Source organism: Anarhichas minor, unplaced genomic scaffold (genome assembly GCF_050575085.1).
Source record: "Anarhichas minor isolate MPS153535 unplaced genomic scaffold, ASM5057508v1 ptg000018l, whole genome shotgun sequence".
In the NCBI taxonomy this organism is placed as follows: Eukaryota; Metazoa; Chordata; class Actinopteri; order Perciformes; family Anarhichadidae; genus Anarhichas; species Anarhichas minor.
In genome coordinates, this window is record NW_027466464.1 from 7086398 (window position 1) to 7106208 (window position 19811).

At 42.4% G+C, this 19811-nt stretch overlaps 1 protein-coding gene across 2 annotated transcripts; it reads right to left on the reverse strand.

The window, feature by feature from the left end:
* Positions 1-2167: 2167 nt before the first annotated feature.
* LOC142952910 (uncharacterized) lies at positions 2168-5856 on the reverse strand. Of its 2 annotated transcripts, none has more exons than XM_076094937.1 (5): positions 5813-5856; positions 5240-5526; positions 3671-3937; positions 3006-3119; positions 2168-2870 (listed from the first exon to the last, which is right to left on the reverse strand). In XM_076094937.1, exons 2-5 carry the CDS (start codon positions 5511-5513, stop codon positions 2704-2706), a joined length of 822 nt encoding a protein of 273 aa, XP_075951052.1. In that variant the 5' UTR covers positions 5514-5526; positions 5813-5856; the 3' UTR covers positions 2168-2703. The 2 variants fall into 2 exon arrangements, with proteins under 2 accessions (XP_075951052.1, XP_075951051.1); XM_076094936.1 differs by having other exon boundaries at positions 2967-3119.
* Positions 5857-19811: the final 13955 nt, after the last annotated feature.

The following is a 19811-nucleotide window of genomic DNA, read 5'->3' on the forward strand; positions in this document are numbered from 1 at the left end:
ACATTACACGATTTAACCACTAGAGGGCAGCAGTGTTAAATCATTTAATGAATCATAAACATCACATGATTTAACCACTAGAGGGCAGCAGTGTTAAATCATTTAATGAGTAATAAACATTACATGATTTAACCACTAGAGGGCAGCAGTGTTAAATAATTTAATGAATCATAAACATTACACGATTTAACCACTAGAGGGAAGCAGTGTTAAATCATTTAATGAATCATAAACATTACACGATTTAACCACTAGAGGGCAGCAGTGTTAAATCATTTAATGAATCATAAACATTACACGATTTAACCACTAGAGGGCAGCAGTGTTAAATCATTTAATGAATCATAAACATTACATGATTTAACCACTAGAGGGCAGCAGTGTTAAATCATTTAATGAGTAATAAACATTACACGATTTAACCACTAGAGGGCAGCAGTGTTAAATCATTTAATGAATCATAAACATTACACGATTTAACCACTAGAGGGCAGCAGTGTTAAATCATTTAATGAATCATAAACATTACATGATTTAACCACTAGAGGGCAGCAGTGTTAAATCATTTAATGAATCATAAACATTACATGATTTAACCACTAGAGGGCAGCAGTGTTAAATCATTTAATGAGTAATAAACATTACACGATTTAACCACTAGAGGGCAGCAGTGTTAAATCATTTAATGAGTAATAAACATTACATGATTTAACCACTAGAGGGCAGCAGTGTTAAATCATTTAATGAATCATAAACATTACACGATTTAACCACTAGAGGGCAGCAGTGTTAAATCATTTAATGAATCATAAACATTACAGGATTTAACCACTAGAGGTGCTTGCGCAAACTACGTCACAAAACATGGCCGTGTTTGGTATCCCATCTTTGCAAAGAAATCATCGATTTCCTTTCATTTCTTATGGATTTTTCACAAAAGGAGCCCAAACACACACTGTCCAAAGTCGCCATAACCGCTGCAAGTCGGATTTTGCAGCATTTCGACGGAAAGACACATTACAGACCCAACAATGTGCTAGCGGATGTTACCATGGAGCTAGTAGCTTCAGAAAACGCTAGTACTTAAAGTACAAACCTTATCTTCCTCTTCTATAAGCCGTCAACCAACGTATAACCTTGTGTAACTGAGCTACTCCCATACTCGATCGTGCGCAGCCATTACGCACAGTAAGTCCGCTACATACATACCACGTCTTCGACCATATATATAGTTTTGCAATTTGCAAAGGCTAAAAATAAAAGGAAAATAATATATCAAAATATAAAGGGAGAAACACCTTTAGTGTGTCAGAATATCATTTGGTTACCATGTGTCCATTTGGGTCTCCAAATATCCTTTTAGAGCTCCGCCTGGATCTCTTCATGGAAGAAACACTGTAGAATGGTCATACTTTGTCCAATCTTCTTCAAATTTGAGGCAGTTGTTCACTGATAGTGTAGTTACAGCCCTATACTGTCATTTACCTGTGCAGATACAGCCACAGGCAGTTATTTATACTGAAAGATACTTTTTTATTTTATGCAGACAAAAATCTTCAATTTTTACTGACTCCAAAGGCCCACTGCTCTGTTTCTGTATGACCTACAGGTTTTCTGACACTTTTGATGCATATAGTCACAGTGGTTCAGAAGCTACAGCCATTTTAATTTGGGTATGTCATTTTAGGCGGTTTTGCTCCAAAATAGGGGTGGAGTTGAACAGGTAACAATATAGTTATTGAATACAAATCAAACCAAGAGTGAGATCAATTAGTTAAACTAATAGTGTAAATATTTGAATGGGCCCCGGGACACTTTGTACTTGAAAAGTTGGGCCCCGAGGTCAAAAAGGTTAAGAACCCCTGCTTTAGAGCAATCAGATGAGTTTAGTCTGCTGATATAAGCTTCGGACCATCAGCAATTACAGCGCTGAAATATAAGCTGGAGCTCTGCCATTTACTGCTCGAGAGAAATCAATACGTTCTGAAAGTCAATCCTAAAGTTAACTGTAAGGCGGTGTGAAGCGGCCAAATAGGGACTGATGGGATCTCCTCTCTAGTTAAGGGGCTGGAAGCAGCAGATGAGGGAAAGTTCTGGCACAGTGAGCGATGATGGTCAATACAGGACGGCATGATGGCATGGATGGAGCAAAGAGAAGACGGCCAGCTTGCATGAACGCTCCTCTCGTTATTTCAAACATGCTTAACTCAAGTAACGAACTCACACAAAACTGTAATCTAAAAACCTGTCGTAGAAATGAACACGGATGACTGTGTTGGTGAAAATATTTGCAGCTGTTTGATGACAGCTGGCAAATGAAGCCCCACATGTGGGCACTTGATTCAAACGGTGCAGGAGGGTGATTCTGCAGTTTAGGTTAGAAAACAGATGTGTTAACAATGAGTATCAGCAATCAGTTTTTTGTGGTGCACGGTTTTATAGTCCCTTCATAGCACCAGCACACATCTGTAATACATTCTTATACGGTGCAAATGTTTACGTAGTTCATATGTGTCCAACATGCTATGTGCAACAGCTGTGTCATCAGTACACATAAAATATGTGTTTTGTTGTAGCTCGCCCTCTCTTCCAGTCAGCAGGGTGGGTATCCGCTAATCCTCAACACTAGGATCAGTAAAGTGGCATGTTATCTGTTTTCATGTCACATTAAAAAAGTCTTCAAGTGCACAAGTGGCAGTAGCGTCACAGCAAAGGGAGTTCAGGGGCATGGAGGAGTTTGTGTCCTAACTGTGACCCTCGCAGGGCGAACAGTGTGACGCCTGAGCTGTACGCTGCCGGGACCGTGATGTGTGCTAGCTTGGGTCTATCTGGTTCCTGTTCCTCCTCGAGGGCCATCTGCCTCACTTGACCTAACGGGCAGAAAAATGGGATGAAAGCACTTTTAACGGGATGAAAAAAAGTCGGCATAAATCTGCATAAATAAAACCCTAATTAACGGCTTCTACCCTCGATATCCAGGGCTTTCCACCGCGGGTCAGACTGACTCTCTGATAAACTGGACAGACAGCAATCTGGCTTCAGTCTCTGCAGGACATCTTCTCGACGAATCAGCAACACAGATTCGCTGCAGAGTCTCTGGTGCACCTCTTCCTCACTTCCTGAAAGAGTAAAAAAAGTATATACAGGTGCTGGTCATATAATTAGAATATCATCAAAAAGTTGATTTATTTCACTAATTCCATTCAAAAAGTGAAACAGTAAGTAAAAGTCTGCACCTGAGCAGTGCCACAGACTGATCGACTCCATGCCACGCCGCATTGCTGCAGTAATTCAGGCAAAAGGAGCCCCAACTAAGTATTGAGTGCTGTACATGCTCATACTTTTCATGTTCATACTTTTCAGTTGGCCAAGATTTCTAAAAATCCTTTCTTTGTATTGGTCTTAAGTAATATTCTAATTTTCTGAGATACTGAATTTGGGATTTTCCTTAGTTGTCAGTTATAATCATCAAAATTAAAAGAAATAAACATTTGAAATATATCAGTCTGTGTGTAATGAATGAATATAATAGACAAGTTTCACTTTTTGAATGGAATTAGTGAAATAAATCAACTTTTTGATGATATTCTAATTATATGACCAGCACCTGTATATTATCTTATAGTCAGGAGAGATGATTCTCCTGATAACGTTATTTGCCCTTACTCACCTACATCTAAAGGATTGGTCATGAAAACAGCATGGGGTGCAACGCCAAATACCAGCTGATGGTGCCAGGCGTCCGGCACCTCCTCTCCCTCGGGCACGGCCAGCTGCATGTTCATGGTGGCGACGGGAACGGCGCCCTTTCGGATCCAGCGTGCGAGCCAGGGGATCAGTCTGAGCCGCCGCCGAGGGTGAAAGTGGAAGAAGCGACCTGCTACCTTCCCCTTACTGGCCTCCTGTGCTCCTTGGATGAGCTGAGAATGAGTCGCACCTAAAGCAAATTACAATCTTTATTTTTTTTCCATCACCTGTCAGATCATCCTAGAAATATAGCACCGTATTGCACTTGTAGAGTGTCTAAGAGCCTATGATTAAAGGTGCGTTTCTTTTCCATTCAGAGCCTCACGTGTGATGACAGCTTGAGCTAAGCGCCTGAGATGTCAATGCAAAAATTGTGTAACAGAGCTGAAAAAGTCAATTACAGTGGCTCCTCTGAGAAACATAAACCTCTTTGTCTAATTCAAGAGGGTACTTTTGAATTCGCCTGGTTGGCAGTGGAGCCAGCTGTCACGCTGGCAGGAAACCGCACTTATGGGTTCGAGACATTACGGAGCCCCATTCAGAGGGGGAGTTATAGCCTCCGCGAGCATCTGTGACACCTGAAATGTCTGTGGAGCCCAGTGAAGATATGCCACCTATGCAAAGTCATGTTTTATGTATTAATATTTCATTAGCTGAAATGTCACAGGACAGTTTGGAGAGGGCCACTTTGAGTGTTAAGTGTTTAAAGTGCAATATCTGACAGTCGAGTCCTCTTTAGTCAAACGAATGTAATAAATCCTTTAAAGACATGCAATAAAACATATGTCTAGCTTCATCTTCCTCTTAAAAACGATGGCTTATTGTCATTCAGACATAGGTGTCCGTTACGTTACATTGCTGGTGTTTATGATTTAATTTTCTTCCTGCATGAAAGATCATAATTCAGTGATACATTTATTACCGTGGAAGGCAGAACAAAATGTGCATTTAATCTGTGTCCATACGATATTTAATACAGACATTTTTATTTGTATACACTCATTTAGTGGTAGAAAAAGTACTCTGATCCTTTACTGAAATAAAAGCATCAAAACCACACTGAAAACACTAGTGTAAGTAAAAATTGTACTGAAAACTAAACAATAAACAATTTTCCAGCAGCTCCAAGAGGCTTTTCACAAGGTTTATTCAGCTAAAGAAGAAGAAGCTAACCCTAACCCTTAACGAAAGAACACACCTTCTTTTTCCTATCAGAAAAATTCATATGTTGAGACAACAAATGTTGAGATACATAATACTCATCCTGTTCACTGGACAGGATGAGTATTAAGAATAGTCATCTGAAAAGTGACTTAAGATGTCGTAGTGTTGTAGAAGTAATAAGTTGCATAAAATGGAAATACTCAAGTAAAGTACAAGTACCTTGAATATGTACTTAGGTGCAGTACTTGAGTTACATTCCACCACTGTAACAACGATGGTGACATATATAAGGGCTACAGCTGGCTCTCCCCAACATTAGGACATTTACCGGCTTCACTCCGGGACAGCAGGTAGTCGGGCAGCGGGGACTCGTTCCTCCTCAGGCGGGTCTGCACGCAGCGGTCCGCTTCCTCAGGGGCCACATCCACGCCGAGGGCTTTCAGCACGTCCACCACAGCTGTGGCCCCGCAGGCTGACGCTCCTATCTGCAGGGTCTGCCTCTCCACAGCTTCCTGGAAGGACCACAGCATGGCTTCATCTGCTCCTGCCTCCTCCTCCTCACCACCACCACCTCCATGGACCTGCTCACACTCTGCCTCCATGTGAGAGCCTCACCTGGAAAGACGGGGTCTGAGTTTAGCTTAAAACTCCACACACCTGTCTGCAACAATAGTTACATATGAGCTAAATGTCCCCGCTTAAATGGTTCCCAACAGTTAATATATTGTGTGACGCTACATTCCACTAGCCTCTGAATTCATTACTGTTGCGAATGATAACCCTGCTCGGTGAGATTCATGCTACCAAACGTCTCTTTGTTGTTTTAATCTGAATAACAAGCACGTGCACATTTGTCTTTACAGTTATGATACATTTACAGTTTTAATAAATCATTTCTCACCATCTCCCGAGGAAGCAAACCGCAACGATGCAAAACAAATGCAGTGCGCATGCTCAGACTACACGTGCTTGCGCTTCGGTGGTTTCGCTACCGGTTGGACAGAGGCACAGTGGCAGCTAGCGCCCCCTAGTGGTCGCGTTCAGTCATAAACAAAGAGAGAGAAGCACGGTGTAAACATGATACAGAAATATATCTGTACAGTATTTAATTTTAAATAAAGAAACACATTCAGATATGTTTCTATGATATAGAAACATATCTGAATAGTAATCAATTTAAAATTAAATAGAACTAGATGGTTCAAATAAATTACAAATAACTAAAGAATACATTACCGTCCTCAAGTACAAATAAATTGATAGTGTTTGAAAAGAAGTTGAAATCTGTTTTTAAGGTTACGGGAAGTTGATGTGAGGTTCAAATATAAATAATAATAAATAAATAATAGTATTTTTTAAATGCATTTCTTAGGTTGTAGGGTAAACCTTCATGTATGCAGGTGTATATTGACTTTTTCAGTTTAGTTTTGGGCACAAATGTGAAGAATACGCCCATCTTTTCTACCTTTAAATTTATAATATAAATTATAATATCTATTATTAATTCAATTTTGTACAAATAATAAGAATTTGGCTTCAGAACATTCACAACCAAAACAGTTTTCCCTCTTGAGTACTGTTACCCCAAACTGTCCCCAAAAAGGTGATTCATTGAAGCACAAGATAAACTAAGTGTCCTATGACAGTTTCCCATCGGGCCAAGAGATGTCAGTGTTGCTACATTGGAATGCAGCAGAGTGCGGCATAAGTGGTAACACAGCATACATACAGTACATATGTATGGTCACCATGGTTGATGCTCGGTGAAACGGCCTGCGGCGTGTTGCTGACGGCCACCTCTTCCTTTGTGTCGTGCAGAGGGGGGGCATCAGGGTGAAATATACAGAGGGCTGCAGACCTGGATTCCTTGGTTCTCCCGAGGCACAACGGCTCTTCAAGAAATGTCGAAATTACATATTTTAATGGAATATTTTCTTGGGGAAATTTGTAAATTTGTAGTAAATTCTGTATAGTTTAAAAGTTTAAAAATAGTCTATTCGTAGAGCCTTAATAAATTAAAATGTGGGCCATAATGGTTGAGTGCAGCACAAATTAAATACACCAGACTACTTAGCTCCAAATCATGCAAACAGGACAACAATTATCAACCAATTATTTGAGACATAAATTGTACAAACAGGCGACATTGGCTCTGCCTCTAAAAACACAAGGAGTGCAAATTAGTCGAGTCACTGCAAAATGCCATCTGGTGGTGAGAAAGGGATTTAAGAAGCACAGACTTTAAGAGTTTGGGTTGATAAAAAAAAGTCGAATTTTAAGCTCTTGACCACCTTGCTTTGATCTTTCTCTCTGTAACGTTATCTGCGCAGGATCCAGGATCAGCTGTCAGTGCGTGTAATCATCAACTTGGTATTCGTCTCGCCTCCACTTTCTCCTGGTTTTTGCTCAGCTGCAGCGATGGCCGCTGGAAGCGGTGAAAGCAGAGTGTGATTAAAACTGACTGGGCTCTCCGAACGTGATCCGGCAGCCGATATGAAGCACGTCAAAGCAGAGATGAGGTAGGAGGGGAATGTCTTCACACGTCTGGGATGAGAGATGGAAACAGAGAGGCTGCCTCGCTTTCTCACAGGCAGCCTCCACCTCAACATCACCATTTGCTTTTCGCAGGCGTGGAGAAGCTGAAGCGCTGTAGTGGGAATTTTCTTACTATGAAGTCATCACAATACTTCAAAAGTCAACAAATACATGGATCAATATCTCTCTGAAAAGGTATATGGATGATGTGAATACTGTGGGCATGAAATGTGGGGTGTGTTAATCATTTTACTTTGCAGACACAAGCAAGTTGAGGTAAAGCAGCAGCTGCTGTCTGCAGAGTGCCACTAAACACATTCAAGAGTGAAGGAAGACTGGCTCCAAATCAATGGCACAATTACCAACACACAAACAAACAGGACTGGAGGAGAGGACTGATTGAACTGTTTTGACAGAGCAGTTAAAGCTCAACCATCCCATCCCAGCTCGCTGGCTGGCGGCAGTTCATGACAGAAGAAAGAATGAGACAATGTGATTGTCTTTAACACAAAACCCTCAAAACTCAGGGTGATGAATCGTCAGTGTTGCTGAGCGAGTAGCTTTTAGCGTTGGAGCTCCCCTCTCAAAGTGATGGCTGTGAACCGCAGGTAGACGCTGCTGAGCGGTTAACCTCATAAACAGTGTAAACGTATAGTTCTGTACTGAGCTGATCAGCTCAAACTCACTGATAACAAGTGCCTGGTGTATTTCTGGAGCAGCTTGCATCTCTGAATATAAAAGCCTACATTTATTGACAATCATCACAACATTAATATTTAATGATGCATTTGTTTTCGACTCGTCTTTACATACAGACAAAGTAGTCTGTATTCAATTTGTTTATGTCTCCACAGAAGGAAGATGAAATGACGAGCTGGGTTTAGTTCAATATTTTACGTGCAGCCACAAAGTATCCGGTTCCCCACCCTTCCTGCTGGATGAAGACGTGGAACATGAGGCGCATTTGGTAAATCGTTTTAGTTCACTATTCTCTGCTGACTGTTGCACGCATGTTCACAGCAACGTACATTTTCCAATATCTTAACGTCTTTTAAAGTAAACAGCTGGAGGCCGTTTGAGATTGGTTTTCTTCTCCCATTACACGGCGTCCATATTCATTATGTTCCACTGTCCTCTATTCACAACCTGCTCTCAAAGTGTCATTGTCGGTGATGGCTTCTTGATAGCCTCCAGGTGATGACGAACTGCTGCGAGCTGTTCATAAAGATACCTGGTGCTTCCAAGACATGAATAAACAATCAAAAGTTGTGTGAGAATGGCATCTTACTTGATCTTGTGATCTTTACCTGTCTGCCACTTAGCAGATATGCAGGAAAAAGGGAGAAAGAAGTGAATCTGTCAGCTGGTTACAGGTCCGTAGACGTTCCTCTTGGAATAATAAGGGAGGCAGAGTCTATTTAAACACTATCTCCATGACCTCTTGGCACACAGCAGCTGTGCAGGGATCTACAGGATTAACCGGCGCCTCTCAGGTAAGCTGATTCATAATAAATAGCAGCAACGCTTTGAAAATACCCATAACAGCACATTAGCATTGAAATGAGGGAGCGTTGTGTCAGAAGGGAGTTCTGGGTCACAGAGACAAACATTGAATACTGCCGGAGGGACTTCAGCACACACTTGGCTGTCCCCTCCCCGGCTCCGTACGCCTACATCGCTACTGTCAATAGTTCTGGCTTGTTTGCAGACGAGCTGCGGATGCATTTCTTCCGAGAGCTGGAAGCCCTCCATTTTGGACAGAATTCACCTGCGCCTTCACATTAATTGCTACATCCATGGCATACTTTCCTACATAAGATGTAACACAAAGCCCCGAGGTGTGCGAGATTCTTTTCTTATACTGGCTGTAAAATATGTCCTGCTGTTAACTTACCTTTATATAGCAATGCACCCCCATTTGCTGCCGTAAAAGGTCTCTGCATTTCAAAAGAAAAGTGCATAGAGACAAAGAAAAAGAACACTTTGTCAGTGCGAGGGCAGCGTTTCGTCAAACACATAATGTGAATGTTTCACTCCAGGAAACATTTAAGTGGCAGCTCGATGGGTCTGTGCTCCGAGTCAAAGTCACATAAGAGCAAAACCATCACCCGCCGGTAATTAAAATTATTTCCTCCCTGCGACACATTTTTCAGGACAATTTCTGCTCCTTGCTCATACATCACAGCACAAAGGTGATGGTTTCTTTTCTGAAGTTGTCAGCCAGAAATAGTCGTATTGACAGTCCTAATCACACATAAGACATTCACAGAGCCAGGAGAAAACTTTCCATCTGTTAATTTGCAGCACCGCTTCAACTCTGACATGGCCGAGCCGCAGAGGCGAAGATGTGACTCAAAGGTGCTCTTTAGGTTCAGACACCTGCATCAGGCAGCCTGGCATTAGCTCATGATGCCCACTGTGGTAGCTGTCGCTACAGCTGAGTGTCTCAGTCCGCAACAGAATGCCATTTTCACTGCTTCGTTTCTCCAGACCCCTGCTGCTCGGTCCGCAAATTAGTCATCAACCTCGTGACATTTATCAGCTTTCCTCCAACTCTGGCTCCTCTAAAACCCCTTTTCATTTATCCAGGAAGAAATGGTAAACGTTCAAAAAGGTTTGTGGAGGACGATGCAGCAGTGATGTGAGAGTTTGGCAGAGAGAGCAACACATGAGGGCAGCAGTTGAAAGTATTGAGAAGGTGACTCGACCGGAAATTGTGTCTCTTGCTTGCTCTCTTCTGCAGTGGACCAAGGCTAGGCTGCATTCGCACCAAAGAGGCCTTGCAGTGAAAATGCCGGTCCTCCCATTTATTTGAATTAACGCCTCGTGGTTGTATGCCTCTGACTCACAATGACCTTGGAACACCAAGTTGGATTGAATGGACCGCGTATGAACGGACAACCACAACACATAATGCTTCCAGTCACAGCTGTCGCTGGCGCGGAGGCATGAAAACCTTTGAAAAATAGAATCAACTTCTGAGGAAATGCAAACAGATGTCAAACTGCGGTGGCCAATCACATCATTTGTTTTAGTTTGCGGACATAAAATGGATAAAAAGGTCAGAGCCAGGGGTTAAAGTTCTTCCTCTTCTTCTCTTTTGTTGTTTAAAAGCGGTTGGCAAACTGCTTTTAAGTGCATTACTGCCACCTACTTGATTGGGGGGGGACTAAAGTTCACAGCATGATGTCACACAAATTAGCCATTTAAGTGACACTACCACACAACCCTCCGCTTATCGCCGCAAAAAAGCCTGATTTGGTGTGAATGCAGCTTAATGCAACAGCCCTGATGGCTCATATGCTGGTAACAACCTATGTTTAAGTCCTTTAGTGGCTGTGTACATTACAATTTGTCTGTCAGAAGAAGTAAAGCAGCATTGCAGGACCTCTTACGGAGGAAGATGATGTTGTGCAGCACCCACTCCCATCTAACCATGTATTGAACATTGTTGTTTCATTCTGTTTCTGTCCGCATGCAACGCCGTTTTGTTTAGAAAGAAGTTGCCAAGAGAAAGATGGAAACTCTCTCAGATAAGACTCCAATCTAAAAAAAGAGTCCTGGACTTTTGGCTCAGCCGTAACCCACCTGGAGATAGTACAGTGCTCCATCAACTGTCCAGCCTCACTTTCTCTCAGACAACCTCTAGTTTACATGCAAGGCTTCGCAGACAATGACGCTCGTCTTTAAAATGTATTCTAAAAAAAGTGTTAAACAACAATTTTAGTTCCCAAACCGTAACCAAGTATTTATGGGCCTAAGACGAGGAGATCGATGCCACGCTCATGTCAATGAAGCAAAAGCAAGCAGCTGGTTAGCTTAGGCTAGCTGTTTCCCCCTGTGTACTAAGCTAAGCTAACCAGCTGCTGTCTGTAGCCATATATATAAAACAGATATGAGATCTTCTTATCTAACTCTGCAAGAAAGCAAATAAAAGTATTTCCTACAATGTTGATCTAGTCCTGCATCAATAGGGGAGCCAGATCCTCCTGACTTGGAGGATTTGTTGCTAAAGTCACATGCCCCCTCTTTCTCCCCCCTCTGCCCAGTAAACCTCCTTTATTTACTCTCCAAGAAAGCAGCAATGACAAGGATATTTGCTATTAAAGGCTGATAAACTCTAAGGACCTTCTTATATAACCACAATATGAATATGAATCAACTGGGAATGGAGGACCAAAGGCATGTAAATTACAGATATCTTAAAAAGAGAAAGCCGTACAGAGAATTTCTGCATGTTAAATCCTTTTTGGTAAACATGAAGGGTCGTCCTTAGATCCATTTCTCATCATGCCTTCCCTCCTGACATCATTGAGGAGTGCTCCATGTGCCGGAGTGATTGGACCTCAAAAGCGACAGACTCTCTATATGTTTATTTGTGTGTGCGACACAGAAAGAGAGAGGAAGGAGGAGAGAGAGCATTTTTGAGGGCCCATCTCCCGATCTAGAACCAATTTCTATGCAAATGCTCTGACCTGATTTGAGAAGCGACCATTGTTTCGGCGTGGGCAGGGAGCTTACGGTGTCTTAACACTGAGCAGCCGACCGCGCCGACACGTAAAGCACCACATATGCTCATATTTCCCGAACTGACAAACTCGCCGCGTGATGCATTTTAGTGCAGCGGCATGGGCCTGCGGGGCAATGCTTCACACGGCCGTGACAAACAGCTGTAGGGGAGAATCACCCCTCGAGGCCGGCAAACTAATCGTGAGACTGCGGGGAAATGTTCCTCTAAGCCAATGGGGCAGAAACCCGGGCGCTCATATTTCTTGGCCACAACTGAGGCCCCGAAGCATCATTCAGGTAACAAATATCACCGTCTGCTTGTTGCAGTGTTTCTCAACTGGGCAGCACCTTTCATCAAGCGCTACGGGGGACGTGGCACAAAAGCCATGTGGGCCATTGCTGTTAATGGTTGTTGGCCATGATGGTTAGCTGTTGTTGTTGCCCATAAAAATAGTATCGAGCATTTGAGTGAGCAGAGTTGCAGCGGCAATACATTTCAGGGCTGCATTGAGCATGAAAGCGGAAGCGAGAGGAGCTCCAGGATTTTCAAAAGAATATATAAATAGACTGTTCAGGATTTGCTCAGAGATTTGCTGCCTCAAGATGTTCATTCACTCACCGTCCTTCACACACTCATGCCACCCCCCCCCCCCCCCCCCCCCCACCCACACACACACAGGGAACTTTGTGTGACTACAGAGGAGTGTGATGACCCCTATTTCACTTATGTGTCCCTGGATTAGCTCAGACACTGAAGGGAGCGTAAGCAATCTTGCCTGCAGCACCGGCAATGCGCTGCCCTGCATATGGTTACATGTGATTCAGATTTAAGCAGAGGCTACCTCCATCCTCTGTGGGTAAGGCCATATCACACCTTCAATGAGATATGACTTATCACTATGCACAAACATGCACTGAAGAAAAGTTCTGTATACTCTTGCCATCGTGGCCAGTGAGAGGGGCCAATTCCTCCAGTTAATTACGTGCGCAGATGGTCTAGCCGACACACGGTACTGTAGATCAGTGGTACTCAAAGGCCCGTTCAGGGACCACTTGCAGCCCATAAAAGACTTCTGAGTGGCCCTTGAACATTTTCCAGCATGAAACATATTCTTGTCCTGGGCTGCTGAACTACCTCTACGTTAATGTAGACGACATGATCCATGATAATGTTTAATAACTTCATCCACAGCTTCAGTGTTTTTAAGACTGCTCTCCCAATAGAGGAATTTTAAGCAATAATCCGCTGCCTTATTATTTTAACAAATATTGGCTTTGCTTCACTCTGATGCTGATTGTTACAACACTTTGCTGATGTAAGCACTCGTATTGTTACATGGTAAAATACTGTGGAATACAGAAAAGGGATATTGATTTTTAAGGGTCAGCCCATAAAGATGATATATATAACATGATATTTCCAATGTTTTAGCAAACATTAGCATCCATTTGGAGTCATGTTTCTGGATGTGTAACTTGCTTGTGTAATCTTTTAGCTCTGTTTTGGTCTCCACCAATTCATAATTAGTTAAATGCTCCACAGCGTTCACCAGCTAGCCGCTAACTATGTCTCTCTGCCGTTTGCTGCTGGACAAGTAGTGTAAAGGTGGTTCTGTCTTCTCTACTGACGAATGAGGAGTGAGACTGCGAAACAGTGAAAACAATAAAACAAAAACAATGAGCTGAACAAGCTGAGAGGGCTCGCATACACATGGCATTTGATCAATTGTTGTGTACAAATATTGATTAACCCAGGTAAGAAAACATCATCTCAACATTTGTTTTGACATTGCAGAATTGTTGCAGTAAAGCATCATTAGCGCCAAAGCTGTCACTAAAATAAAAGCAAATCAACAAACATATTCCACATCTTCAATACGATCCATACAATCTGATCAAGCACAAGTCATGTGGATGAGTAACAAATTATAGGCCTTCATTTCCGCCTTGCTGATAAAGATCAAAGAAGGATGAAATGCAAATCATTAAAGTAATAATTTGTGCGGTGTTAGTGGCACGCCTGGATGAGCACATTTCCACTTAATACCATGCATTAAGAAACATGTGACAAATAGCCAAGGAGCATTAGAGCATAAGAATAAAGCATGACACCTACTCTGACACTTTGAATATGAATTACACACAAAAACCCTGACTTGTGAAAGGTAGATTGGATTAACAGAGACAATTATAGAGAGGAGGATGAGAAGCACATTAAAGGGTGACATTCAGGGTGACACATTCAACAGACTATATTTAATGTAATAACTAGTTTTGATTCAACTGCTGTTGACTAATAGATATCAAGATGAAACATCCCCCCTTACATTTCAATATGTTGTTCTTTGCATTACGCGTTTTCTGAAATGTTATGTTTAGATATGAACATGAGGCATTATCTATTGCTAACTTTTGATGAATTTCGGAGAAATTTAGAGAAACGAACAGACAATACAGTCAAATAAACACCTAAAAGTATGTATTTATTTCCCACTAGTCTAAATTAAGACATGTTGTGGAAGCTAAATAGCCCAAAATCTCAAAATTGGTTACTGCAGGAAAAATGTTTCTCGCTTTAAAGCTAAAATTGTAAGCCACTATGAGAAAAGAGTGGGAATAAAAAAAACTAAAAAAAGTCAAACTGGACAAACTTTGTGCTTGTGAAGATCATGTGTTATGATTGAAAGCTCCGGGTGAAATTGTATTTCACACTAGACACTGACATATGGAGCATAGAGGATCCGTTTAAACTGTTGTGTCAACCAAGGACTTCCAATTATTTTTAAAACTTTTTATCTGGTGCCGTCAGTCTCTTTCACTTTTTTTTTCTTAAACAAATCACGGATATATCTTGCTCCACAAGTCTCCTCTAATTTGGTCCCAATCTCAAAACCTCTCTTCTATCGGCGGATCAAAATCACACCATCACCGCTGATGGCTGTTTATGAACCAATCAGCGCTGCTAGCCTCATTTCATTCTCTGGATTAATAAGCGTCAGGAGAGTGAAGCCTCTCGGGGTGCTGCTGAGATCTTTGGCTCAGTGTAAGATTGCTCTGCACCGTCTCTCCCTGCCAACTCTCTTTCGACTCACTGGGTGTCTCATTACGGCAGTGTAGGAGAAGGTGAGAGATGAATCTGTTGGAATACCCACCTATGGACATTTCAACACTCTCTCTACTTAAAGTCTCATTAATAATCCATGACTTTTATTGGCCTCTATCTTGACCTAGACATTGCATCATAGGGCTTCCAAATAATCAACACAGACAGATAAAGGTAGCGATTTATCCCCATGCAAATGATGCACGTGTAGCTCAAATGTCTTTGGGTAAAATGTCCTGCATGTACAAGAGTGTGAGCGAATGAGCAAATACACAAATAGTGGGGACTATCTGATCATTTCAATGAGGAAAAAGTTAGTCCTCAAGGTCAAATTTGTATTGAATGATGATCCAGGCCGGTAAGGGAATGTCAGCCTTATTACAACATTGTTACATGGGGCTTGATGCCGAATTGACACTATGACAATTTGTTTGCGTGTTGGCCTCCTTTGTGTCAAACCGAAGGAGAGTAAAAGTGTCTTTTGGGGGAAATTGTGTACTGAACTGGAAAAACCTCAGGGGGGCGATCTTTGCTCACAAATGAATAAAAATGCCGAATGGGGCGATTAATGCATTTTGGGAAAAACTTTCAATAAACATCGTACAAAATATGGAAATCATGGAAATGGGTCGGTTAAGTGCCAAATGGGTCGTTTATGCCTTTTGAGTTGAAAACATGGAAACAGATCAGCTATCACCGTACAAACGCCACGTTCGACTGTGGACACCTCGGTTATCGCTGGGACGACCCCAAAGTGTCCCCAAAGGGCCATATTAAGGACAAATTTGCCACAGGACCTCCAGAACAGGCCCCCACAATCCATACAAATACACCCAGGAAAGAGGCTTATTTCCTGGGTAAACAACCTCCAGAACAGGCCCCAACAATCCATACAAACACACCCAGGAAAGAGGCACTTTGCCTGGGTAAAGGACCTCCAGAACAGGGCCCCCACAATCCACATAAACACACCCAGGAGAGAGGCTTCTTTCCTGGGTAAAGGACCTCCAGAACAGGCCCCCACAATCCACACAAACACACCTAGGAAAGAGGCACTTTGCCTGTGTAAAGGACCTCCAGAACAGGCCCCCACAATCCATACAAACACACCCAGGAAAGAGGCACTTTGCCTGTGTAAAGGACCTCCAGAACAGGCCCCCACAATCCACACAAACACACCCAGGAGAGAGGCTTCTTTCCTGGGTAAACGACCTCCAGAACATGCCCCCACAATCCATACAAACACACCCAGGAAAGATGCACTTTGCCTGAACACAGGACCTCTAGAACAGGCCCCCACAATCCACACAAACACACCCAGGAGAGAGGCTTATTTCCTGGGTAAAGGACCTCCAGAACAGGCCCCCACAATCCACATAAACACTGGGTAAACGACCTCCAGAACAGGCCCCCACAATCCACACAAACACACCTAGGAAATAGGCTTCTTTCATGGGTAAAGGACTTCCAGAACAAGCCCCCACAATCCATACAAACACACCCAGGAGAGAGGCACTTTGCCTGGACACAGGACCTCCAGAACAGGCCCCCACAATCCCCACAAACACACCCAGGAAAGAGGCTTCCTTCCTGGGTAAACGACCTCCAGAACAACCCCTGGACCTCCCGTCATCTCCCCCCACAATCTGTATTTAATGCAGGCAGAAAAAGTAAGAATAATGCATAAAAATACCTCCACAACATCAAGTACATCTTACCCCAGAAAAGAGGCTCCTTTCCTGGGTAAAGGATACCTCCTTGTTGTGGAGGTATTTTTTAACTCATTATTCTTACTTTTTCTGCCTGCATTAAGCACACACTTTGCGGGTAGGTGCAGGGAGGTCCAGGGAGGTGTTCTGGAGGTACTTTACGCAGGAAATGTGCCTCTTTCCTGGGGTAACATATATTTGATGTTGTGGAGGTATCTTTACTCATTTTTCTTACTTTTTATGCCTGCTTTAAGCACACACTTTGCGGGTAGGTGCAGGGAGGTCCAGGGAGGTGTTCTGGAGGTACTTTACCCAGGAAATGTGCCTCTTTTCTGGGGTAACATGTACTTGATGTTGTGGAGGTATTTTTTTTACTCATTTTTCTTACTTTTTCTGCCTGCTTTAAGCACAGACTGTGTGGGTAGGTGCAGGCAGCTCCAGGTAAGGATAAGGTTCTGGAGGTACCTTATCCAGGAAAGGGTTAGGGTTTTGGGTTAGTATTGTATCCGATTTTGAGCCTCGTTCCTGGGGTATTCGAAATCTGGTTTCGTGGTCCTGGTATTCCAAACTGAGTTCCAGGCCAAATGTAGTTGCAATGGCCATTTTTGAGTTATAAGGGAACTTATAACTCAAAAACGGCCATTTCGAATGTCCCTGGGGTTTTGCCACCCGGTGGTCAAAGGCGGAACTGGGCGGATTGGGACACTCATCCCGAAACTTTGGAAAATCGTATCTCGGCGGCCGACGGTCTGAACGGAGTTCCGTCTCGCCCCCCTGGCACTTGGGAAAATGTGTTATTTTCCCAGATGTTTTCCCGATTTTTAGCGGCACTCTTTGGGCCGGTTAGGGAATGGTCAAAATTGGCCTCTTTTCCCTTATTTCTGTCAAGCAATGTCAGCGAAAACTCCTTCCACAGACCTGCAATAACACGTGTTTGCCTCTTTTTTCTTTTCAACCGTCACCACAATCTTCCCTAACCGGCCTTAATCATGATTGAGCCAGCACAGATATTGTAGAAAGTGAGGATTTATAAATATATGTCATTATTACCAGAGCTGCAAAAATGAAACCTGTGATGAGATTGGAACATGATTTCAATGTGACTCAAAAGAAACATTATGTTACATATGGTTGTATTGAAAAGGTCAGTGTACTTTTGTTGAAGTAGTTGTGTACTCCAAAAACACAAGTGCATGAAACAAGCACTTGACTAATTCCAGGTACTCTCTTTACTTTAATTATTCTCCACTGCTGGTAATGAACAGCTATCCTATCAAACCTGTCATTTTGCAGGAAGCTATCTCTATTATTTGTGCAGAGATCAGTGTTAAAACGCACCGCGAATGTAACACTCACATGCTCTTGACCTTGGTTCTTGTCTAAAAAACCAAAATGAGGTGGCCAAGTGGGCACAGAGACCTTCCTTTATCGGAAAGGTCACAGGTTCTATCTCAGCCGACAGCCAGTGTGCGACATCTAGTAGATTAGCGTGAATAAACCGAGCTCAATCAGGCTGAGTTAAGTTCCACACATTTGTCAAAAAGATATAGTGACTCTAGATACCAAACAACTGAGCAGGACATCAAAGGGTTATGGATCCACATTCACTAGGGCCTCACAGCATCAGCAGATCAACCCACAGCACATGTACACTAAGCGTGCTGGACACATCAAAGCACTCTTGCATGCACCAGCATCCAGTTCAATCGACTTGTTTGATGGAGGCATTCATCAAATGTCAGCCTCTTTTTACAATGAGTCCCGGTGTGAATTATGTAGGAAGACAAATTCCAATATTTCTCCCAAAGCTGTTGGTCGATGCTGTATCAACTGACCCGTTTTCACCCGGCTGCTGACCTGATTCATTTACTTCAAGATGGGAAAACCACAGTTGGAAATGCCTCCAGAGAGCCAAAAATATTAAAGTTTTTATATATAATTTAAAAAATGACATGTAAAATGATCAGTGAGAGCCCAGTGCTGACACTCTGCAGCCTAAAGAGTGCTGTTGTTGCTCCTGTAAGCTACTTAGCTAAGTTGTCAGAGTGAAATCAGTAATTCATTTCTCTCAGTCGGACTCCCCTGAGACACATACAGTTAAGGGTGTGTGTGTGTGTGTGTGTGTGTGTGTGTGTGTGTGTGTGTGTGTGTGTGTGTGTGCACAGAGAGAAAGAGAAAGAAATGGCGGCAGAGCAAAGGGGATAAAAATTGTTTATGCCTCCCTTTGTGCGAGGTCACATTTTTAATTAGCTCCCAGCTCGAGAGGATTTGAGTCAAAGTCCCTAGTTGTGTGTAAATTGTTTTATTTGGAGTCTCAGCAAGAACCGGCACTTTACTCATTGCTTCTTTTTTTTTTCCTCCAGCTGTTGACATCCTGTAAAATGACGCTGCATTGGAGACCTGAGCGACCTAAATGCACTGCAGCACAACGGCGCAGCGAGAGCCGGGCTGGACACTAGCCATGCTTCAGATTAAACACCATAATTATTAATCCTGAAGCCTCTAATAGAAGAGAATAATGTGCCAGTTGCCAAGAGACTGGGCTGTGTTTTATACGTGGAGAGACAGAGGAAAATATAGGGCTTGAAATACACGGGGATATTTGAAGGGTTTTGTTCCAAACCCATTTCTGGGAAAAAAATACAACCTTGTTTTTATGGTGAATTAGATTTAAATATGTAGTATTTAGGGGGAACAGTAGTCACAAAATCCTTTTTTATTTAATCCGTTAAACTCTAGGGTGGTGGGCATTGTCAGCTGACAGAAATACGTCAGCCTTTTGGAGCATTATATTACTAAAACACAGCATGAAAACCACTTGTTTTGATAAACAAATATGTTTTATTGCATACAAATATATATTATTTTATTGGATTATAACTATTGGTGAATTAATGTGTTCATCACGTTAATGTTGCAGCTGGTAAATGTGGAGCTAATTTGAATTTATTAATATAAATTTCATATATTAATCTACATACTGCTGGGTAGCATGTGAATTTCCTCCAGGGGACAAATTACACTTTATTGATAGAATATTAAAG

Coding starts and splice junctions, on each gene's coding strand:
- LOC142952910 (XM_076094936.1), bottom strand. CDS start 5,513: ATGGAGGCAGAGTGTGAGCAGGTCCATGGAGGTGGTGGTGGTGAGGAG. Junction 3,938..5,239: donor GCTGTCCCGGAGTGAAGCCG/GTAAATGTCCTA, acceptor AATTTGCTTTAG/GTGCGACTCATTCTCAGCTC. Junction 3,120..3,670: donor GACCAATCCTTTAGATGTAG/GTGAGTAAGGGC, acceptor TTACTCTTTCAG/GAAGTGAGGAAGAGGTGCAC.